The sequence below is a fragment of the Mirounga leonina genome, unplaced genomic scaffold (genome assembly GCF_011800145.1).
Source record: "Mirounga leonina isolate KUSES-001 unplaced genomic scaffold, KU_Mleo_1.0 Mir_366, whole genome shotgun sequence".
Taxonomy (NCBI): Eukaryota; Metazoa; Chordata; class Mammalia; order Carnivora; family Phocidae; genus Mirounga; species Mirounga leonina.
In genome coordinates, this window is record NW_023270709.1 from 28,331,415 (window position 1) to 28,355,606 (window position 24,192).

Sequence of the window (24,192 nt, forward strand, 5' to 3'; positions counted from 1 at the left end):
GGGTCGACCCCCGTCCCGGCGGTGGTTATGCGCCTGGACCCACCTCCCTTTGACTGAAATTCGGCCACTCTCCTTACAAGGTTGTTGGCCGCCTTGACCGGACTCGTTATGCGTGGGCCTGGCGTAAGTAAGAGCTTCCGTGCGTGTTTGCCGGATAAAAACCGTGCCTTTTCCCTGCTGGCCTGGGCCTCCTCCGCCCTGCCTTTGACCACCGACCGGCCTGGGCCCAGGACGCAGCTGGAGGAGGAAAGCCACGTGGTAAGCGTGGGGAGAAGACCGTTTCCCTTGCACAGGACTGGAAGGCCGTTGTGGGAACAGAGCTAGCGTCTGACCGCAGAAAGCAGCACCGGGCAGGAGGTGTCTGAAGAAACGGCCCGGTATCGTCAGGCATCCGGACTCCCGAAAGGATCAGTGTCCCGCGCTGTGCTCAGAAAAACACCAGGTCCTCCCCCGGCGGCCCCAAGGCTGTTTGAGGGGGCGCCTGGGTGGCTCAGTGGTTGAGCACCTGCCTTCCGCCCAGGTCGTGATCTCGGGGTCGTGGCATCGAGCCCCGCGTCGGGCTCCCAGCAGGAGGCCTGCTTCTCCCTCTCCCACTCGCCCTGCTTGTGTTCCCTCTCTTGCTATGTCTCTGTCAAATAAATAAAATCTTTAAAAGAAAATAAAAAAGGGGCGCCTGGGTGGCTCAGTAGTTGAGCACCTGCCTTCCGCCCAGGTCGTGATCTCGGGGTCGTGGCATCGAGCCCCGCATCGGGCACCCTGCTCAGGGGGAAGCCTGCTTCTCCCTCTCCCACTCCCCCGCTTGTGTCCCCCCTCTCACTGTGTCTCTGTCAAATAAATAAATAAAATCTTTAAAAAAAACAAAACAAAGGCTGTTTGAGGATCTAAGAAATAGGTACTTCCAGATGCACCTCTTAGGGCTGACATTAAGCCACACGGGCAGCTGTTGCAATGGGACCATCTCTGCTGCCAGTGAACATCCAAGATCCAAAGGAAGGGTCTTGCCTGTAGGAAATATGAGTAGGCACAACTATTGATTCTTTTCCCTCCTCCTCTTCTCCTGCATCTTCTCTCTCCTCCCTCTTTCTGTTGTTAATATACCCTACTGAGAAAACAAACTGCCCACATAAAAACCTTGTGGGGTATTAAGTTCAATAATGGTGGGGACATGAGTCAGAGGATGACAGTTTCAGTCCTTTATTTCCTGGTCAAGAGAATGCAGCCTAAGGAATCAGGTAGTACATTTAAAAAGCTAGAAATGTACCAGAATTTCAACCAAGAAAACTTGTATTTCCTACTTCCATTTCTTGGCAGTTTCCTTCATTTCAACAGGAGTCTCTCAACTTCAGCACTATTGACACTGTGGGCTGAATAATTTTGTTGTGAGAGGCTGTCCTGTGCAATGTAGGATTAACAGCATTCCTAACCTCCACTCACTAGATTCCAGTAGCTCCTTCCTCTCCCCTCCCAACCACTAATCTGCCCCTCCCCACTGACCCCCCCCACCTCCTTGCCAGCTATAAAACCACAAGTCTTGACATGGTTAAATGTTTCCTGGAGGACAAAATCACCCTGGTTGAGAAGTACTTGATTTAAACTAAGCCTATTTAAGATATTTGAAAACACTTTGAAAGACCTTGTTCATCTAGTCTTTTCCGATTTGCATCTCATGGCTACTCCTAGCCCCCAACCAGTCCAAGCAGCCCTTTTCCCCTGACCTTTCAGAATCTCATAGTCCATATGAAATCTAAGTTACAGGTTGCCTGGGTGGCTCAGTCGGTTGAGCCTCCGACTTGGTTTCAGCTGGAGTCATGATCTCGGGTCCTTGGATCAAGCGCCACCCTGCAGTGCAGAGTCAGCTTTTCCCTCTCCCTCTGCCCCTGGCCCCCATCCTGTGCATGCACACTCCTGCAATCTCTCAAATAAATGAATGAATGAATAATCTTTAAGAATTAAAAAGACTGGGCGCCTGGGTGGCTCAGTTGGTTAAGCGACTGCTTTCGGCTCAGGTCATGATCCTGGAGTCCCTGGATCCCGTCCCGCATCCGGCTCCCTGCTCGGCGGGGAGCCTGCTTCTCCCTCTGACCCTCCCCCCTCTCATGTGCTCTCTCTCTCTCATCCTCTCTGTCTCAAATAAACAAATAAAATCTTTAAAAAAAAAAAAGAATTAAAAAGACTTTGGGGTGCCTGGGTGGTTCAGTCACTTAAGCATCTGCCTTGGGCTCAGGTCATGATCTCAGGGTCTTGGGATCAAGCCCTGCACTGGGCTCCCTGCTCAGCGGGGAATCTGCTTCTCCTTCTCCCTCTGAACTCTCCCCTGCTTGTGCGTATGCACGCTCTCTCTCAAATAAAATCTTAAATTTTAAAAAAGAATTTAAAAGGACTTTTTAAAAAAGAAATCTAAGTTACCTCATTTTTAGCATGAAGTCTAATGATGTATCACCACTCTACCTCTTCTGTTATGGCTGACAGCATTGCCCAAGCATTACTGTCCTTTCCTCCAAACAAGGGAAGGCTCTTATGATGAGACATCATTATTCTATTTTGTAGGGTAAAAACAGTAGAAAGACACTACTGAATAAAACGTCAGGGCTCCAGGTCATGGATTTCCTTCATACCTACAGACCAGTGAAGAAAACTGTATCATGAAGGGATGTATGGAGTGAGGGGGAGTTGGTCATTTCTACATGATGGCAGTGGCTCCATAGGTATTCTTGAGGTTTTAAGTTCTCTCTTCCCAATTAGTAAGTGCCCTGGAGGTTAGAAGATCATGTTTTTCTACCTGGCTTTTGCATTTAACAAATGCTTGACCCAGCACAATGGACCTATCAAAGTTGATTGACAAAACAGTACTTCTTTGAGATGGATTTGGCAGAAGGAAGCTGAACAATAAAATGTAAAGACTGAGGGTTCAAAACTATTGATGTCTAAGTTTGGAGGGGGTTAGGAGAGTATCTGGTACAACATTCTCTAAATTATTTTGAATGTGACCTATAAAAATGATAACTTTACAAATGACAGTTACACATACAAATACAGAATACTGGAACAAAAGTATTGTGAAACGGTACTGTCATTATGAGTGAATTCTGGTATTTTCTGTTCTAAATGCTTCCATTTCATTTTTTGGAAAACCTCCTGATGGAGTATAATGACAGCTGCTTCAATCTGTGTCACCAAACATCCTCCAAAAACAATGTAGAACAAGGAAAACAAAACTAAACAAAAACTATGCCTTCAAAATACCAGAAGACAGAAAATGCCTAAACTTTAAATTACCTGGAATACAAAGTGAGAAAACACCAGAATCCCCCTATAGCAAGTCTTTGTGGTGGGAAACAGTCTGAGAAAGTCCTAGAAGAAAGAAGAGGGGAACTAGTAGTGGCCCTAAAAATTGCTCTAAAATCACCACCAGAAGGAGGGAGTCTATCCTAAGTGTGAAAATTGGGAAAAATATACTAGGAGATGAGAACACTAAGAAAGGGACTTAAAAGGGTATGTAATTCATGGTGGCAGTCTTCAAAAGACATACTTTGGCAGGGAGGGGAGTAAAGAAAAAAAAAAGAAGTCCTTTTTGGGAAACGTGTAGTGAAAGGGATACAGAGTGAAAGAGGAAAAGTTTTAGATTCCTGCAAGATATATACACATAAAGAATCTCAAAACCAGTAATCACAGAGTCCGCATAAAATAATCCACTAAAGAAACTGGATTTTGTTACACAGACAGAAGGGACCATTGAATAAGGAATCCAGCACACACCCTAAGTTTATAAATAGGAAAAAACATGGAAAAGTCTAGGAAAAGGTACTACATGGAAACAGAAAATCAGAACCAATGCACCTCAACTAATAAGAATCACCTAGACCACTCCCCCAAAAATCCTTGAAGAAAAAGAAAAATGAAACAGCATTGCAAAGTAAACTGAACATCTCAAACAAGAACTGGAGATAAGAAAAACACCTTGAATCAGAAACTCAAAAATTAGGGGGCGTCTGTGTGGCTCAGACAGTTGAGCGTCTGCCTTCGGCTCAGGTCATGATCTCAGGGTCCTGGTATCAAGTCCCACATCGGGCTCCCTGCTGAGTGGGGAGCCTGCTTCTCCCTCTGCCTCTGCTGCTCCCCCTGCTTGTACTCTCTGTCAAATAAATAAAATCTTAAAAAAAAAAAAAAAAAACCCTCAAATTAAAAAAAAAAGATGGATCAAAAAACTAGGAGGAAATGAAGAGGGCTGACTGAACTCAGGAAAGAAATGGAAGAAAGAGTCACCTCAGAAACAAACACTATATTAAAATATGCCTAGGGAAGGAAACTCTATAAACATAAACCATAAACTGTAAAAGGTGCACTGAGGCAGGAAAGGCAGGAAAACAAAGAGAATGAAAGTGAAAGGAAAGAAGAAAGTAGAAAGTATTTGAGAAGGAGTGTTTGAAATGGAAGCTGGGCCAATGAAGTCCCTGAAAAATAAAACAATGAAACAAAATTAATATTAAAGCCCATAATCCAAGAAAACTTCATATTGTTAAAACACTGAAAATAAGAGGGGCACCTGAGTGGCTCAGTGGTTAAGCGACTGACTCTACCTCAGTTCAGGTCTTGACCTCAGGGTCATGAGTTCAATCCCTGAGGCTGGCTTCACACTCAGCATAAAGCTTACTTAAAAAAAATTTTTTTTAAGTGTGACTCAGGAATTTAATATTCAGCTCAACTGTCCTTCAAGTATCAAGATTAGAAAAATAGTTTGAAATCTAGAACAACTTAGGGATTTCTGTGTCCATGAGTCTTTCTGGAGGAGTCACCTGGAAACAAGCTTTATTCAACCATATGACTTGGAATACTCCAAAATTATCAAGAATATTTTAATATGTATCTAAAATTAAAACAAAAGGGGCATCAAGGGTAGAAGGTAAATATGTAAACACTGTATTGTGACAAAGTAGAAATAATACATCTTAAAAATGGGAGAAAGGAGGGGTGCCTGGCTGGCTCAGTCAGAAGAGCGTGAGATTCTTGATCTTGGTGTAGTGAGTTTGAGCCCCACATTGGGCACAGAGATTACCAGTAAAAAATAAGTAAACTTTAAAAAAAAATGGGAGAAAGGAGAATAAGCCGACTGTTATACAGGCAATGGACTGGACGTGAAGGAAACAAAAACTGACAAAGTCAATAGTAAAAAGCTAGATAAGAGTGACGGCGTTCAAAATGTTATGAATACAAATGTTACCATTGTAATAAAACTACCTATTTTTCTAAATACTAAGAATATTTCTAAAGTAAAGAGCAAAATATACAGAAGAAATAAATACAGCAAACATGACATAATAAACATTAAAAAGTTAAAAAAAAAATAAGTTGACAGTTGGGATAAAATATGTCCAATCATATCAATAAATGTGAATTAACCTAACACCTAATAAAAGATTTTTCAGGTAAGCTACAAATTAAGACCTAATTATATGTGTACCCTATACACTGAATGCTGCTGAGATAAATTCAAAAAGATCTAAATAAATGGAGAAATATACCATGTTCATGTGTTAGAACATTTAGTCTTCTTAGGATGTCAATTCTCCCCAAATTGATTTATAGATTCAATGCAATCCAAAGTAAAATCCCAGACTTTTTGGTAGAAATTGGTAAGCTGTTTCCAAAATTCATATGGAAATGGAAATGACCTACAATAGCCGAAACAACTTTGAAAGGTTGAAGGGCCAATGCACCCTATTTCAAGAATTACTGTACAGACATTAGTAATCAAAAGAGAAAGGTACTAGTGTAAAGGTAGACAAATAGATCATTTGAACAGAATACAAAGTCCAGAAATAGACTCACACGAATATGAACGTTTCAGCAAACATTTGAAGGCAATTCAGTTGAAAAAAACTAAATATTACACAGCATCTAAAAGCAATTATAGGGGCGCCTGGGTGGCTCAGTTGTTAAGCATCTGCCTTCGGCTCAGGTCATGATCCCAGGGTCCTGGGATCGAGCCCCGGATCGGGCTCCCTGCTCAGCGGGAAGCCTGCTTCTCCCTCTCCCACTCCCCCTGCTTGTGTTCCTGCTCTTGCTATCTCTCTCTGTGTCAAATAAATAAAATCTTTAAAAAACAAAATAAATAAAAGCAATTATAAAACATTTTTTGTGACCTTGGGTTAGGCAAAGATTTCTCAGCCGTATCACCGACATGACCATTAAAAAAAAAAAAACAACATAAAATTGTACTTCATGAACATTTAAAATTCTGCTCTTCAAAGCACACTATTAAGCCCACAGACTGTGAGAAATATTCATATATACTTGCACTGAGAAAAGACTGGTATCCAGAATATATAAGTGTAGAAAACAAACAGCCCAAGGAAAAAATCGGCAGAGTCTTGAACAGATACTTCAGCAAAAGGCTTTATAGGAATGACAGATCATCCCAAGAAAAGATGCTCAATGTCATTAGTCATTAGGAAATGCAAATTAAAATTACAATAAGATACACACCTATTAGGTTGTCTAAAATGAAAGACTGACTTTACCAAGTGCTGGCAACAATGTGTAGTGAAGGAAAGCTCATACACTGCTGGTAGGGGTGTGAAAGGGAACAAATATTAGAAAACAGGGCACCTGGGTGGCTCAGATGGTTAAGTGTCTGCCTTCGGCTCAGGTTGTGATCCCAGGGTTCTGGGATCGAGTCCCACGTCGGGCTCCCTGCTCCTTGGGAGCCTGCTTAATAAAATCTTTAAAAAATATATATATGTATATATTAGAAAACAGTTTGAGTTTCTTTAAAAAAAAATATTCTTAGCAGGTAGATCTAACCATCCCACTCTTAGGTATTTACTGAAGAGAAATGAAAGCATATGTCTATACGAAGACTTGTACACAAATGTCTGTGCCAACTTCATTTTTAAGAGCCCCCAAATGAAAATAACCCAGACGTCTATCAATAGGTAAATGTACAAACAAACTGTGGTGTAACCATACAATGGAATACTCAATAAGAAAAAGAATGGATTATTGATACATGCAACAACGGGGATGAATCTCCAAATAATTATGGTGAATGAAAGAAGCTGGACCAAAAAAAAAGGGTACATACTGTATTCCATTCCTATCCAATTCTAAAAAATGCAAACTAAATCTATAGCAACAGAAAGCAGAGCAGAGGTTGCCTGGAGATGAGGTGGGGTGCAGGGAAGTGTGGGAGAGAGGAATTATCAAGGCACACACGTTAACATTTTGGGCGATCGATATGTTCATTATATTGACTGTGGTGAATATATTTATATTCATTATATTCATTAGTTCATTATATTTACTGTGTATCAATTTCCCTCCATAAAGCTGTTTTAAAAATTGTAACTGATTATATTGCAGATTCAAGGCAATCAAATTTAAAAATCTAGAGGAAACGGAGAATTTTCTAAGCAAATAATATATTACTAAAATTGACTCTCATTATAAATAGAAAGCCTAAACAGACCGGTTTTGTAGAAGAAACAGAAAAAGTTACCAAGGAACTATCCCACAGGAAAGCACCCAGTCCAGATGGCTTTACATCAGAATTCAACCTTCAAAGACCAGCTAATTCCAGTGCTCTATAAATTGTTCTACAGTATTAAAAATGAACAAAAATATAATTACTTTTATGATGCAATTAAAATGTTGAAACCTAAACCTGGAAAATATAGTACAAAAAAAAAAAAGTAAGTTACAGACCAATTTCATATAAACATTGAAGAAAAATGTACTAAATAAAATATGAACAGTCAAACTCATTAACATATTAAGAAAAGAATACACCATGACTAAGCAGGACTTACTGCAGGAATGCAAGATTGGTTCAATATTAGAAAATCCTTTCACATAATACAAGATAATAATAAAATTAAGAAAAAAAACCCCCATGATTTCTGTAGATGCTATAAAGGCCTTTTACAGAATGCAGTCATTCTTCTTTTTTTTTTAAGATTTTATTTGAGAGAGTGAGCGAGAGAGCACGAGTTGGGGGGGGGGGGGCAGAGGGAGAGGGAGCAGACTCCCCGATGAGCAGGGAGCCCAATGTAGGGCTCGATCCCAGGACCCTGGGATCATGACCTGAGCAGACGGCAGACGCTGAACTGACTGAGCTACCCAGGTACCCCAAATGCAGTCCATCTTCTAAAATGACTTTTTTTTTTTCCCTCTGAGAGAGAAAGAGAGCACATACGGCGGGGAGGGGCAGAGGGAGAAGGACAGAGAGAATCTTAAGCTGGCTCCATGTCCAGCACTGAGCTCGACATGGGACTCCATCTCACCACGCTGAGATCATGATCTGAGCTGGAATCAAGAGTCGGATGCTTAATTGGCTGAGCCACCCAGGCACCCCCTGTAATACCTATTCAAAAAAATTTAGGAATATACAACAAATACACTCAGAGTTCTGAAATAATCACTGCAGAGTTTTAAAATCTATGTTTCCTATATTTAGTGATCTCCTATAAATTACGTAAGCCTCATTATCTCTCATAGAGATTGGGCTATATTAACAACTTGCTGAAGAGCTTCTAAAGATTCTTTTTGCCTGTTTTAGAACTAAAAAGGATAATAAGCAAGTTACTTAAAGTATTAGCCTTCACAACATTATGTGTTATCTGTAAGGGAAAATATCTCCATCATTATCTGTCAATAGGCTGTATGTTAATTATCTTTCACTATCTTAAAAAAAACAATCAAACCAAAGCTGGAAAATATATTTCTCTGAAGGACATTTACATGACCTTATGCTGGAGAACACAGAAGCAGTCTCAAATTTAGGAAAGTGTCCAACAAATTAATGATGTGGTTACTTTCATTGCATGTACTGAAACTTTATAAATGTGATTTTTGTGTCCTGGGGTACAAACACAAACCTATTTAGCCCGTAAAGAAAATAAAATCTAACAGTAGATAATAATCTACTCTTGTTGAATGAATTAAAGCTGTAAGATTAGAGCAGGCCTGGGGAAAACATGTATGCACAGTCATCCAGGAGACAGTATCCCAAGTCCTGGGATGCAAGGAAGCAACTTATTTCAAAAGTCTTGGTTGCTTACATCTATAGACTCTAGAAAGCAAAAAAGAACTGCTGGCCTTTCCTTTTCTTGACCTGAGGCATTCGCTGAATGTTTTTACTCGCTAAATTGGGCAACTAAGAATACCCATTCCCCATATAACTCGCCCATTTACATTAATTATATTAATTTTCCAATACTGTGGAGATTCTGTTGTGGAGACTTGGTCTCTGTCCATTCAACTTCCCACGATCCTCTCATTTTTAAGAACTTTTCTGATATGGATTCACTGATGTTTACCAAGATCCAACCACTGTCTGAAGACTTCCATACTCATCATACTGTCTGGATTTCCCTGTAGCATGAATTCTTCAATGCTGAATAAAGCTGGTGACTCCATGCAAAGCATTTCCACATTCATCATTTATAAGATTTCTCTCCTGTGTAGATTCTCTGGTGCACTGTCAATCCTGACTTGTGGGTGAAGGCATTCCTCTTTCCTCCACATAAGGTTTTCTAAGGCTTCTGTGCTGAATGAAGTCCTCCTCATAGTCATCACATCTCTGCAGTCTCTTGTTTATGTGATTCTCTGATGTAAAATGAGGCCACCATAACTGAAAGCTTTTCCACATTCCTTACACTGAGCATTTTTCCATGTGGTGGATCTCCTGGTGGGAAAGGAGGGACCCACTCTAAACAAAAGCCTTTCTAAACCTGTTCTCAAAGAGATTCTTCTCTTCGGCATCTGGACTCCCTAATGCTGAGTAAGGACTCACCAGTGACTAAAACTTTTCCTACACTTATTGCGTAGGTGTTGAAGTTCTACAGAGATCCCACCACATGATTTGTAATCTTCAGAATTTTTTTTGTGTTGGAGACAAGTCCTTATTTTCATTCTCAGTAACACCACCTTAAAAAAAAAAATGCACAGACATTTCAAATGTTGGTTGTCTCTTCTGCTGAAACTTAAGATGAAGAACAGTGATAAAAATAAAACCCAGTTTTACCTAAAGTGCATGCCTGTTCTATGTATCTAAACTGTCATCTCAATTTGGCAAAGTGCCCAAAAAGGCATGCAAGGTTCCAGCCTGAGTGAGAAGACACAGCTGGGCAGAAAGTTTGGAAGAACATGGAGGATTTTCTCACAAAATGTGACAGAGAATCAGGAAGGTATAATCAAAAAAGTTAAGAGGAGATAAGTTTGAATCCAGAGATGAAAAACGGGAGTCATGAAATCAAGAGAAATTTTAATTTGTTAGTGTGAGTTAAACGGACCATTTATGCCAACTGAAATGTACCCAGGCCACTACTATAGACAAGCAAAATGTTCCACAAATATTTATTGAGTCAGTCAATGAACAGTGGTATATGATAAAAGTTAACTTGAAGCAACAGCTAGAACAGTTCAAAATATATACTGTTTTGATATGGAAAAACTAAATTGGGGAAAATAACTTTTCCAGGAACGTTCAGGACTAAAACACAGGAAGAAAGCTGCACTTTGAAGTTAAAGGAGTTGACAGGTCAAAACAATTCAAACAAAACCACTCACAAATATGGCTGACAGTTTCTACCTCAAGAATCGGGCAGATAATGAGAAGGAGGTGGGTAGGGGCAAGTTTTCAAGGGAAAGGACATTACTGAGAGTTCTAAAAAGCTTCCTTTCAAGGATCTCATCTTTCTCTGCAGACACCCTTTCTCATCCGCTTTCCGTTTCAAAAGGCAATAATGCTCAAAGTCAAACTATGACCAGGGTCTTAACAGGCTGCACTTGAAACCCTGGATTCCAAAGTACTCTCTCTGCCATAAGCATTTCTTGTTCTATTCTTTAGCCTGTACCCTAAAGGCAATGGGATGAAGCTGGTCTTGGAAAACTGAATTTGAAGTCGCCCAAACAACAACGACAACCCAGTAACGAAACGCTTCCCAGTGGTGCACACGAATACCAAGGGGAATTAAAGCCCATGAGGGAGGTGCTGGGTTTTGGCTGCAGGGACATGTAGTGGATCCTAAAGTTCAGTTTTACTTTCTCTGCTATTCCAGAAGACCTTCACTACTCAAGCCGTAACCTATGTGATTATCCCAACCCTTCCCACCTGATGGCCTTCCCTCCAAGCTGTCTCCAACTTCTCTAGCATAAGTGATGCCTCTTCTCCACATTCTGGGTATTATCCCTGCCCGAGTCTGCAGCTTCCCAGCGAGGTGTCAGGACCTGCTTCAGCACCTGCTCCTTGGTCTGTTTCTGGTCTCAGCAACTATGGGCAAAGCTCTGAGAGTCTTCCGACAGCCCTGGGAGGCCCAGGGAGCTGTCTCCTGGCAGCAGCAACTTGAAGTCTGAAGGGCTCTCCGTGACTTCTTTGCCAGCGTGGTCCCAGGCACGGCCCTCTCCCTCTGCCGTCAGTCACTATTAGGGACCCTTCGGCAGGAGGACCGCCATTCTGGAATGAGGGCACTCAGGAGAAGATTCACGCCAGCCTGGGGTTCGCAACGGTTCTTCAGAAGTGTCTCCTTGTAGCCAGTCTTCTTCCTGGGGCACAAAAGAACACTGTTAACAGAAGCTCTAATTTTTGTTCCGCTGTTTTACTCAAGAATTCACTACCCGGACAAGGCACTGAAAGAAAAAGGAACTGTCAGGAAGCTAAATAAAGTGAGTGGGAGGGACTTTGCAAATCATTAGCGAGCACCGTGCGCTGAAATCTTTTACTTCCTAAATGTTTGTTAATAAAACTTGAAAGACCATGACCCTCTTCCCCCGGGTTCTCCCCTTCAAAGAATCCCGGAGAAACAGTGGAGAAAACAACATCAGAGATGAGAAAACAAGGACAGCTCATGTTTATTTAAAAGTAACTACAAACGCTTTCACAATCCACGGACAACTGGACGATACTGCGGTACAGACATCAAGTCGTCGCTAAATCACACAAGCACCGAGGGGCTTCTAGGCCGCTTCTTGCCCCCAGCGTCGCCTCATCGACTGCAGGGAGGGTCAGCAGGCAGGGCATCTCCCCGACCGACCCCACACCACCTCCTCCTCCACAGCCCCGGTGTCCCGGCACCCCTCCGAACTCCGAAGCCGCCCTCGACTCCCCCTGCGACCCTGGCTCGTCGGACCCCTCCCCCACCGCGGCCCGCCGCGGCGCCCCAGGCAGCCGGCGGAGAGGCCCCGCCCCGCGCCCCGCCCCCGCGCCGAGCCCCGCGGCGCCCGCGCTTCCGGGCCGCCTGCAGCCCCGCCCCCCCGCGGCGCCGCGCGGTCTCCTCTAGGAACCTGGAGGCCCTCTCCTCTCGGTGGCTGCCTAGCGGCGTCCCAGCCCCGCGGAGCCTCCGGGCGGCGCCCGCAGCTGAGCGGGGCCCGCGCTCGCACGGCCGTCCCCGAGGAAGGAGAGGACCCGCGGACCCGGGCGGCGCACCACGCGGCGGTCCCGCCAACGCTGCCCGCGCGAAGCACTGTGCGTACAACCCACCGGCCCCCACGTAACGCCCAGGCGGCACCGCCCTACGGGGAGAGCGCGACACAACGAAGGTCAGCCACTCGCCCGAATCCGGTCGACGACAGAAAACCGTCACGTTTCTCAGCGGGTATGAGAGGAGGTCACCACTTCAGTAGGCCCGCTGAGGTACTAGATCAGCAAGATACGCCTATCAAGCCCCGAGAGGAATGTCAAGAGCTAACCCTAAGTCACAGGTGACAAGTAACATCCCTTGGAGGCCCTTCTTGGGATACCCAGGACCAGGCCGTCTGGGCTAAGATGATCCGTGAAACAAACACGTACGCCTTCAGCTGTGCGGGGTGAAAGCTCTGGGAGCCTTGACCGATGGGCTTTCAGACCTCGGAGTGAACAGTCAGGGGTTTCCATGAAATCGAGGGAAAACCGCTGGCTCTCGGTGATGGTCTTAAACGTGAGCCGAGGAGCTACTCAGCTGAGTTTACTCACCATGGCTGGATCAAAACAAATTATATGTATAAAATAAAACCTACGTACAACACATATTCTTATAAAATATGTTCATACATATATACTTTATATATATATATATATATAATGTGTGTATAAAAAATGTGCAAGGACTCCTTACCAATTACACCCAAAAACATTAGGTTATGAGAGAGGACCCAAAGAAATTCCAGTAAAATGAACTGCTAGAGGGGCTGTGATATGAGAACTTTTCAGTGTGAAAGGATGAAAGTTGAGAATATTTAATTAAAGGCTGTCAAATGATTATCCCTAAACTGAATAGGGCAACTTGTTGCTCAAATAAATTGTGGGCTTGTGGAGTTAGGAGAGGCACCTGAAAGAACTATTTTATATAATTCTGTTTCCGTTAATCCTAGAAGTGGTGTTAGCTACCAATATAAAACCCTCATCAAGAATAGATCCATAATATGGGTTATTGGATAGATCCATAACCGGACATCAGCTTTATGATGTGTATTAATGAGGACTGCCAAAAATCCCATATTCTGTCAGAATAGAGGGTGATCCTTTCCTATAAAGAGTCCATTTTTAGTGGAATGTCTCCTGTGGACACCCTCCTTGTGTAGGCAGCAAGCATTAGGGTTCACATTACATTGACCAAACCTCATCCAAGATTTGGTGTGCAGAGAGGGTGGTGATATTACCTTGGGTGCTTGGACCTAGGACTCTGGAGTTTCTGAAGTCTCTTTCAGAAATGACAGTAGAAAAGTTTCCACAGATCATTACTCAGGACATTGATTACCACTGCAACACAGGGTACCTTCAACTGAAATAGGAAGTGTGGGCTCTAGAATTGGGCTGCTTGGGTTCAAAGCTTGGCCCCACTATATACTAACTTTGTGACCTCAGGCAGCTTCAATTCACTGATTTCAGTTTCCCCAGCTAAGAAGAAAATAAACCACTTGGTAATGCCCGACCCTTAGTAAGCCGTATATGTTACATATTATTAACAAATCCTATTCTCGACTCCCAAAGACGCCAATAAGGGCTTTGTTTTGACTGTAAGAACTCTATGATGAATAATCTATGGCAAATAACAAGAGGCTATTTCTGCTCAGAGCACAGGGGTGCAGACCTGCTCTCCACTGCTAGCCTCACCCCACAACTGACACTTCTCAATTCAGAGCCCTGCTCAATCCCATTCTGTTTCCTCAGTAATTTTATCTCACACCTAAAATTCCAGCAACCTCTTCTTACAACTGGGTCCTTTCTATTACACCCCCTAAACCCGTTTGTCAGGTTACTCTTCATTCAAAGCCCCCTTCACTTTTTTCGTCTTAAACACTCAGTATCTTGTTTACCTTGAATCAATTAAAAAAGAGAAGCCAGTCAATCTCACTCTCATCCTTACTGATATTTCTAAGCCACTGCTTTGTGACTCAGGTGTTACACCAGTTCCTCAACCTGGCTGTTACTACTCTTGACTGCCATTATTTCTACCTTGGACTTGCTTCAATTTCACATTTTCCTTTCCATCCTACTGCCTGTTATTGCTGATGGTTTCAAAATCCACAAAGGTAAGCTGCCTCAAAGGACCCTGATTTCCTAGGTCCTGTTTTATCCATAAAGATGCACTCTGGACTTCATCATTCTCTGTTTGCCACATTCCCCAACTTCATATCGAACCTGTTTTGTCCTCCATTTGCCCCTCAGGGCCTTCTACTTCTGTGTTGCCAATTTAGCTCCAGTTATTATACTCTATTTTCTCCTTATCCTGGATAGTTTGACCCTTTTGATGCCTACCTGGAAATTCCACCCCACCCCACCCTTTCTTGGTACTGCAACTACATTTAAGTACAAGAAACAACCAGAACAAAACTCCCACCTTTGTTTTTAAACAAGTTATGAACTGTATGCTATATCACAGGCATATCCCGATGTTTTGGGTCTCTATCTATGGCTCCTTTATATTAGGCAATTAAAGGCGTTAGAGGCCAATGGAGGCACGCGTCTGCGTTGAGAACGTGTTAAGCAGAAGATGAACTGCATAACCTGTAACAGCGCTGTGAACAGAAAGCAAGTTTAAAGTAAGAATCGTGTTCCAGTGAGCAGTAGGATTCGAGAGAGGTCAAAGAGTAACTTCAGTTTGGATACCGTGTCTGACATCAGATCAGGTGACAAGCACGAATAGCATTAGTTGGTGAAGAGGACGTGCTCATACGGGTTCTCATCACTAAGCAGCGAGGAGCTTGCCAGAGTGAGAAATGCAAGGCAGGGTGAGCTGGGGAAGGGAGCAGGAACACACAGCTCAAAGCTCTCAGGCTCACTCGGGGCAACAAACTGTCTTCTGGATGTAAAAGGTTAGTTCCCCAACCTTGGCTGCCTCAGTGTCTCATGTGTGCAGCTCCCATGTTGGTCTTAGGATAAACACCTAAAGAGAGAGTCCTCAACTTGTGACTCTGAGTTGTTTTTTCAAATGTTCATTTGCTTTCTTCTATTGTGAACTCAGGATGTTTTCCCATGGTCATGTAAATTCCAATCCCAAAAGCAAATGACACATGTGTCATTATATGCCTAAATTATAGTACTAATACCATTATTCTTCTTATGGGAAAATGTGCTCACACTTAGAGCTTAAAAGCTACATAGCTATTTCTCCAGGAACCCTTGTGGTTCCAAGCCAGTGCTGATACTCTTATGTTCTGGATAGGGCTACGGATAGAGGGATAGGAGACAAGGGCCGAAGGGAAAGGGGGCAGAGTACATTACAGGAGCAGGGAGGAGATGGGATAGAGACCCAGGGCTGGATACAATGGCAGTTAAGAGTAGTTAAAGGAGGGCAATTACCCATTTCTCCCCTCCCCCTTTTGTCTCACCACTTCAAACCCACTAACCAGCTAGAGGTGAGGGGTGGAGAGGATCCTGGAGTCCTGTGGGATGAGGTAGGGTGGGGAGGTAGTCCCAGAAATTGCAGAGTCTACCGTGGCAAGGTAGCAAGGGAGGGAAATTGGAGGACAGCTGAGTGAAGATTAAGAATAGTCTCTGTAAATAAAAAGATCAACAGACCAGGAGCCATGTGCGCCTCTCTGTGGCTGCCGACTGCCCACAATAATCATCACAGGCCCTCATCTAGGACCGAACTGTTTACTCAGTAAAACAGGAGTAAAGTCAACCAGTTATCGGTTCATGTTTTCACAAGTCCCAAGGGACAGAGTCACTAATCTTTGGCTCTTTTATGGGCTCAAGAAGGTATACAAACCAAAAAAATTGTAAACCAGTTCTGAAGAGCAGTTATCGGGGAATTCAGAACGTGAGAACTACGTAATCGGGGGAAAAGAGAGGTCAGGAGCCAAGGAGAGAACACTAGCACCCTCCCCTGACTAAACACACACAGCCTTGTGCTCAGATGGCCCCTGCAGCCTTCGAATGCAGGTCAGGAGGCTATTTTGACACCCTTAAATGCGAAGGGGCGGGCAGGCCAGCCTGAAGCCCTGGCGGCTGGCCGGCGCTCAGCCTCTCTCTAAAGTACTGGTTGCACCTCTCCTCCGTCGGCTTCCCTTCCGCTCTAAACCAGCAGCCGTGCCTGTTGACGGGACTGCGCGCACGCGTCCGCGCTCCACAGGCAACCACGAAGGCAGATTCAATGCGCGGCTTCTCGAATTGCAGCATCAGGTGACCGGCTACAAACATGAAGATTCCCGGCCCCCATCCCAGGCTTAACGAGGCAGAAGGTCTGTGAGTGGGACGTGGGCATTTTAAACGAGCTCCACACGCAATTCGGACGCTCAGTGAAGTGGAGGGATCCCTAGAGCAACGGACAGGACTTGAAGTCGGAGACCTACTCTTCAGGGGCTGGTCTTTCCCTTGTGTGACATGGTAGCTATGTCACCATCTCCACCTGCAAGAGTCCTCACCTTTCCAATGGACAGTGATTTTCATTTACGGAGAGATTTTAGGAATGAAGTCAGAAAAGTGCTAAGAGGCACGCGCACCCTCCCGCAGTCTGTCCCCAAGCTCTGCAGCCAGCCTATCGCCATCAACCGCCCAACCGGACGGACCCTCGACCTCAGGTCGGCTCGGACGCCGCCAAACCACGAGCACTCTGCCTGCATTTCCTTCACCCTAAATGCTTTCCATTTTGCCTTCCAATTCTGCCCACCCAACCCTTTTCGTAAGATCTTTCCTGACCCCGAGGCGTCGGTGGTCCGTCCTCCCAGATGGACAGCACTTACTGTGCACCACAAGCCACTTCCAAGACACGGGACTCGCGCCATCAGTTCTCCTGTCCCCCTGCAGTCTTACCTAACCTCACACGTGGTATTTAGCTATCCCCAACTAAACTGTAAACTTCGGAGAAGAGGAACTTGGTGTTATGCTTCTTGATCTCCACAGCACCTGACAGAACGGGCAGCACACAGGGAATTCTTTATAAAATAGCTGAGGTTTCCTTAGAGCAACAGTGACTGGCATTTTCCCTAAATGACTTCAAAGCCAGGATTTCTCTCCAGCCCGCACTCTGTGACACAGCTTCCCTGAAGCCATCACAGAGAAACAGGCTTTTCTCCTCTGTGGATAGTCTGATGTTGAATGAGAGCTGAGGTCTGCCTGAACGATTCCCCACACTCTTTACATTTACAGGGACCACCTCTAGTATGGATTCTCTGGTGTTTACTAAGATCTGACCTCTGTCTGAAGGCTTTGCCACATTCATCACATTGGTAGGGTTTCTCCCCAGTGTGGATTCTCTGATGCTGAATGAGGCTGGTGATTCCACGGAAGGCATTCCCACACTCCTCGCACTTGTAGGGCCTCTCTCCAGTATGGATTCTCTGATGTTCCGTGAGGACGGATCTCTGAGTGAAAGCCTTCCCGCACTTATCACATTTACAGGGTCTCTCCCCAGTGTGAATTCGCTGATGTTCTATAAGACTCGTCCTCTGAATAAAGGCTTTTCCGCGTATGTCACACTTGTAAGGTTTCTCCCCAATGTGGATCCTCTGATGCTGAACGAGGCCACTCTGACTGAAGGATTTCCCACATTCCTTACACTGATGGCACTTTTCTTTGTGGTGGATCTCCTGGTGGGAAAGAAGGGACGAGTTATAAACAAAGGCTTTTCCACACTCGCTGCACTCGTAGGGCTTTGCCCCAGTGGGACCTCCTTGATGCTGAGTGAGGATGGAGCGCCGACTGAAACTCTTGTGACACTGACTACAGTGGTACGCTTTGCCTCTTGTGTGGGTCTTGAGGTGGTGCAGGAGGCCTGCTTTCTGGCTAAAGGCTTTGCTGCGCTCATTGCAGTGGGAGTGCTTCTCTCCCGTGTGAAGCCTCTGATGTTGGTTAAGAGCTGACCACCGGCCAAAGGCTTTGCCACACTCAGTACATTTATATGGCTTCTCTCCGGTGTGTATTATTTTGTGCCGAATAAGCACAGTTCTCCCACGGAAAGTTTTTCCACATTCCTCGCATTTGTAGGGCCTGTCTCCAGTATGGACCCTCTGATGTTCTAGAAGACGCGAGTGCTGACGAAAGGCTTTCCCACACTCCTTGCACTCGTGAGGTTTTTCTCCCAGACAGACCCTCTGCTCTTCAGTCAGACTGACTCTGTTTTCATCACCTGTAGATTGTTCACCTTTCCTGGAGTGTCCAGATGATTCTTCTGTTTTTGCTTCAGATTCATCAGCTTTTCTGCACCGAGCGGGCTGGGACACTTCACTTTCAAATCTAGACATATTCTCATATGGTTCCATTTCTTCAGAAACTTCTTGCTTTAAATTCCTGGACTCGTTTCCAGTCTCAACACCTGAAACTACAATGGATTGCCAAGTCAACTAGTTTCCAACATAAGATTTGTCAGTGAAAAATACATAAGAACCTAGAGTACATAAAAACCTAGAGTTTCTGCAGGACGATGAAATGGCATTAGACCACAGGACAGACACAATACGTAAAGCACTCCAAAAATTGTTATGGAAATGACCAATAACCCAATAGAAACTGGGCAAAGGAAAATTTGACTGTAATAAGGGAAAAGCAAATTTAAACAATACTGAGACACAATAAAGGAGTGTGGGAAAGCCTTTTCACCCATCATCCTGCCCATCAGTACGATGTAACACTGTGTTCATGAAATGGGTGTCACATGTTGCCAGTGGGAGTGTAAACTGACCCACACTTTATAGAAGGCAATTTGACAACATCTATCAAAATTACAAATGTATTTAACCTTTAACCTAGTAATTTCACATACAGGAATTTATACTGCAGAATTACACACATTCACCATAGCACCACCTGTTACAGTACAACACTGGGGATAACTTGGGGGATGGATAAGTTAACTGTGTGGTTCATCCATACATTTTACTATTAAGCTGCTAAGAAATAAAAAATGCAAGCTTTTGGGGCGCCTGGGTGGCTCAGTCGTTAAGCGTCTGCCTTCGGCTCAGGTCATGATCTCAGGGGCCTGGGATCGAGCCCCACATCGGGCTCCCTGCTTCTCCCTCTCTCCTCCTGCCTGTTTCTCCCTCTCCCGCTCCCCCTGCTTGTGTTCCCTATCTCGCTGTGTCTGTCAAATAAATAAATAAAATCTTTAAAAAAAAAATTGCAAGCTTTTACCATCTTTATGATAAAGAGAAGAAAAGGTATTTGCTAGAATATGAAAAACGTATGTATCTCTAGAGAAGGACACATAAGAACTTAAAACAGTGACAACCTATTTCAGGGCTGGGAGGCCAGACAGCCAAGGGAACAGAGTGAAATGAAAACTTTTCACTGATAATTTTAAGTTTTTGTTTTTGAACTGTATGAATTTTTATCTATTTTAAAAAATTGAATGGGAAAGAATAAATATAGACAAAATAGAGACAAGGAAGGTAAGGGGTCTTTCATCCATTCACCAACTTTTAACATTCTGCCACATTTGCTTCATTGTTTCCTCTCTTTGTCAGCATACACATACATACATTTTTTCCTGAACCATCTGAAACTGCAGACATCGTGGGGCAGAGGCTTGTTTACTGAAGGAGGAAGGATACAGCCAAAGTGAAGACAGTAGTACCGTCTGATAGGATAAAGGCTAGGAAAAGCAGGGATATCAGTACAATGGAAAATAACTATCAGAATAACTAGGTTAAGCGATCTCAAGTAAAATACTTTTTTTGAATTCTTGCACTATTTTACTTGAGATCGCTTAACTTAGTTATTCTGATAGTTATTTTCCATTGTACTGATAAACCGAAGAGTGACAAACCAAAGTGGCTGAGAGTCTGTGCCCGAGAGACCTCCGGACTCTGATGATAGGAAGCAGTACAGAGTACTACAGAGGCTTGGTGTCCTGTGCTAGCCCATCCTCCCCTTCCTCCCACGACGGGTCTGTCTTCTTTACCTTGCTCCTCCAGCTGGGCTTCAGGTTCTGGAGACTCACACTTGAGCTGTGCCATCAGGGGTGGGAAGGACATGCTGGGCTCCTGTTCTGTTCTCAGAGGGACCATCTCCTGCGAGGGCTGGTCCTGTTCCTCAGTGTGGACTGAGACCTGCGGCAAACGAGACACAGCTCATACACTCAGTCTGTGAACAGAAAATAAGAGCCTACGAATCACGGCAGTGACACCCAGCTCTTTGACACCTCAACTTCCTTCCAGGCACCAGCCTGCCATAACCCTCCTCATGGCACCTCCTCTAAGAAACCTTCCTTTCTCCTGTTCTTCACAGCTAAACAAGGCTGGTTGTACCACCATCACTTCATTTATGCTTGGAGAAAGGCAGAAGGAAACAAAGGAGTGACAGGGGGAGAAGGGAGAGGAATCTCTTCCATGTAGGCTCCAGAAGCTGTTCCCTACAGACTGCCCTTCCCAGGCCCCCACCCCACTTCCTTCCAGGAGATGACCTTATTTTCTCCTTGTCCAAGGTCATGGTCACATGAGAGACCACCCACCCTTCATTTCATCACTCCCCCCCATACACACTTTTTCCCTTCCACTTAGAGGAAGAGGCCTTTTCTCATTCAAGGTGCGTATCTCCACTCTCGCCTTCGACCCCATCCCTTCCCTCACTGCACCCCTGACCCCTGCTCCTGCAACAAACTCATTTATTTAGCAGTTTCAGCCACTCTGTAGCTTCCATGCCTGCACAGAATCATTCCCCTTGTATTTAAAAATAACAGGTTTCCCCAGCAGGGTGTGAAACGCAGGAATCTGGGACCACTCTCATTCCTTAGTCTGTGTCTTAGTTCAGGAGCTCTGTGAGCAGGGGCTGGTTACTTGGACTACACGGCACCGTGCACACAAAGCACCTCACAGAGGGCAGGGCTACACCAGGCCCTCAAACTGCTCCCCAATCCCCTTCAGTGGCTACATTCTGTAAATAAGAAATCACCGCACACTGCCTATTCTTCTATTCTCATTTCTAGCACAGATCCCTCCACCGAATCCCAGCTTGTTACACCCAGTTGCCTGCTCAACTTTTCCAGATGGATTCTAATAGGAATCTCAAAATCAACACATCCAAATACCTAGTAACCCTTGATCCCTGTCCTGACTCCAAACCTTCCTCTCTCCCAGCCTTTACCATCTCCATGAATGACGAATCCACAAGTCATGACGTTCAGAACAAAAACCTTAGCCGAATCCTGAGCTCACTTTCTCTCCTATCCCACATCCTACAGAAAAACAAATCCCGTCAAGTGCTACCTCCAAAACAGGCAGGATCCAATCGCATCTCACCACTTCCACAGCTACTGCCCTAGTCCAAGCCGCCAGCACCTGTTGCCTGGATTGGTGCTGAACCTGTCTCCCTGCTTCTATCTTTGACCCCCCGGCCTCCCGCACCCCCACCACCAGCCCCCGTGCACAACTCTTCCAACAGAGTGGCTGGAGTGATTATTTTTAAAATTTAGGTCAGGTCAAACCTCTTCTCTGTTCAAAACTCTCCGGTGACTCAGCACCCCCAGTTTACTGTCTGCCTCCTCTCAGACTAGAATCTATCTATGAGACAGCAACAACGTCTGCGCTTTGTTCACGGCTCCGTTTCCAGTGCCTAGAATGGTGCCTGGTACAAAACTCCATTCAGTAAATGTCTCCTGAACAAATGAACTTTTCCCCAATCCACCTTCCCCTACACCCTTGAACTCTGTTAGGAGCACCTGAATCACGCTAGTCTCTCAAGCTGGAAGTCCCCAGTGCTCAGCCTAGAAGTGACTGCTCTGTACAGAGATTTCCCTTCATCCTTCCTTTTTCATCCACTGATTTGTCATCGTTTCCAATTAATACTTACCTACGACATGCTTCGTCCTCTGTAGTCTCACCGTCACAGCTCTCTCAAACTCACATCTTTCTGCCACAGGCTCCTCCCTTCCAGTGTTGGCGCCCCAGTGCTGAGCTGCACTTCTTGTTTTATTATTTCCCTGTTTTATACTCTTCCTAGCAAGACCTCCCAGCCTTGACTCTACTGACAAGTTGGGTCAGATAATCCTTTGTTGTATGCGGCTGTCCTATACACTGTAGGATACTGGGTAACATCCCTGCCCGTTAGCCACTAGATGCCAGTAGCACCTCCCCCAAATGACAACCAAAAATGTCCCAAGACATTGCCAGATGCCTCTAGGGCACAAAATTGCCACTGGTTGAGAACCACTGTCTTTTATCATGTTGAAACAAAACAGAACAAGATCCTACATACTTTGGTTACATCCTGGGGTTAGAGAAGCTCATTTAGACTCAAAGAGAAAACATTAGACGCTTGTATCCTACAGAATAAAATGTAAATTCCAGAGGTGATATTCAAGGCCCTGGACTCTGTTTTCAACCCCTCTACTCACACCTCACCTGTCCAACCGAAGGGCTTTCTCCTGCTCCCGGTAACTCCCATCCCTGCCCGGCCCCTCCCTCCTAACCTTCCCCTCTGCTCCTACCTCCCACTCCTCCAAGGTGGGGACTTTGATTTCTCCTTCGTTTAATCCTTTAATGGAGGCAGGGCAGGGGATGGGATACACTGTTGTGCAACAGAAGCAATGTCCCTTTCAAGAGACTGCTGACCACCCCGTTACCATGACCTCTCAAACATTTGCTCTTAGAAATCTCTTTCTAATGTTTTTGAGCATTTCATCAAATAGAACTCTGTAGGCCTAGTACAGAAATACATGATCCTTCCGCAGAGAAGCCATAAATAAGTTAGAACTAAATTAACCAACTTTCCATGAGGCTAGGGCCTGATGCACCGAAGTGTCAAAAACACACTTTGTGAAACGAAGTTGTACTTCGCTCTGGCCTAGAAATCCCTAATTCACCTTTTCTCAATGATTAAGCAGATCTCTTTTTCTCACCTGTTCTCCAGGCTCATCCAGCTCCCTCTCCAGATCCTCCAGCACGGTCACCGCCTGCTGCCCGCTCTCCGGGTGCCGCTCCCGCACCCAGGCCTGCAGCTCCTCGGGCAGGATGGTCAGGAACTGCTCCAGCACCAGCAGCTCCACGATCTGCTCCTTGCTGTGCGTCTCGGGCCGCCGCCAGCGTCGGCAGAGCTCCCGCAGCCGGCTCAGCGCCTCGCGGGGCCCAGATGTCTCCTGGTAGCAGAACTGCCTGAAGTACTGTCGGAAGACCTCCCTGCTGTGGGTGTTGCTCTTTCGCAGGTTCTGATCCTGTCCGGTGGTGTCCTTATACTCCTCCCTCTCCTCCCCCTCGATCTTTACTTCCAAAAGCTCATCCTGGTCCTCGTGGGCCGGGAGAGCCCAAGCAGATGCCATCACAGCTGTGCAGAAGCTTCATCGGTGCCGCAAGCAAGATTCCCTGTTAAGTCCTCCCTGGGTGCACCTGAGGGAGAAGCCCTCACTTTTCACACAAGCTACACCGTAGGCAAAATTTGCAAATTCTAATAATTTACTTCTGTGCTTTGCAAGCCACCTCCAGGCTAATTTACGATACTCAGGGAAATACTCCGATTACAAAAGACTTAGGAACAGACTAATCTAAAGAGAAGGATTAAGTAAAAGCTGCGAAGCGGTCTGAGGGTTTTACAACGGCCTGGTAGGAAACACCTGCATGAGTCCTAGAACGAAGGGCAATCAAAGGGAATACAACCGACATTTAGAGCAAATAAATAGCAACAGAACGTCGAGACACCCTCGCTCAGTCGCCTTTCTCCTGTAACGGCCGGACGTCCGGCGGAAACCCTGCCGCCAGGACGCCGGACTCCAGCCCCTCGGGCCTGTGTCCGCCCTTCCCCCGCGCAAGCCACACCGCGTTTCACGACTCTCCGAGGGCGGGACAGGG

General features: G+C 45.1%; 1 protein-coding gene across 5 annotated transcripts; it reads right to left on the minus strand.

Moving 5' to 3' along the window:
• Positions 1–9,677: 9,677 nt before the first annotated feature.
• ZSCAN12 (zinc finger and SCAN domain containing 12) lies at positions 9,678–24,186 on the minus strand. Of its 5 annotated transcripts, none has more exons than XR_004675833.1 (5): positions 23,250–24,186; positions 20,316–20,463; positions 17,612–18,737; positions 11,227–11,541; positions 9,678–9,924 (listed from the first exon to the last, which is right to left on the minus strand). XR_004675833.1 is itself a non-coding variant. In XM_034985826.1 (4 exons), exons 1-4 carry the CDS (start codon positions 23,664–23,666, stop codon positions 11,412–11,414), a joined length of 1,821 nt encoding a protein of 606 aa, XP_034841717.1. In that variant the 5' UTR covers positions 23,667–24,186; the 3' UTR covers positions 10,001–11,411. The 5 variants fall into 5 exon arrangements, 3 of the variants coding, with proteins under 3 accessions (XP_034841717.1, XP_034841719.1, XP_034841716.1); XR_004675832.1 differs by having other exon boundaries at positions 11,111–11,541; XM_034985826.1 differs by lacking the exon at positions 9,678–9,924 and having other exon boundaries at positions 10,001–11,541.
• Positions 24,187–24,192: the final 6 nt, after the last annotated feature.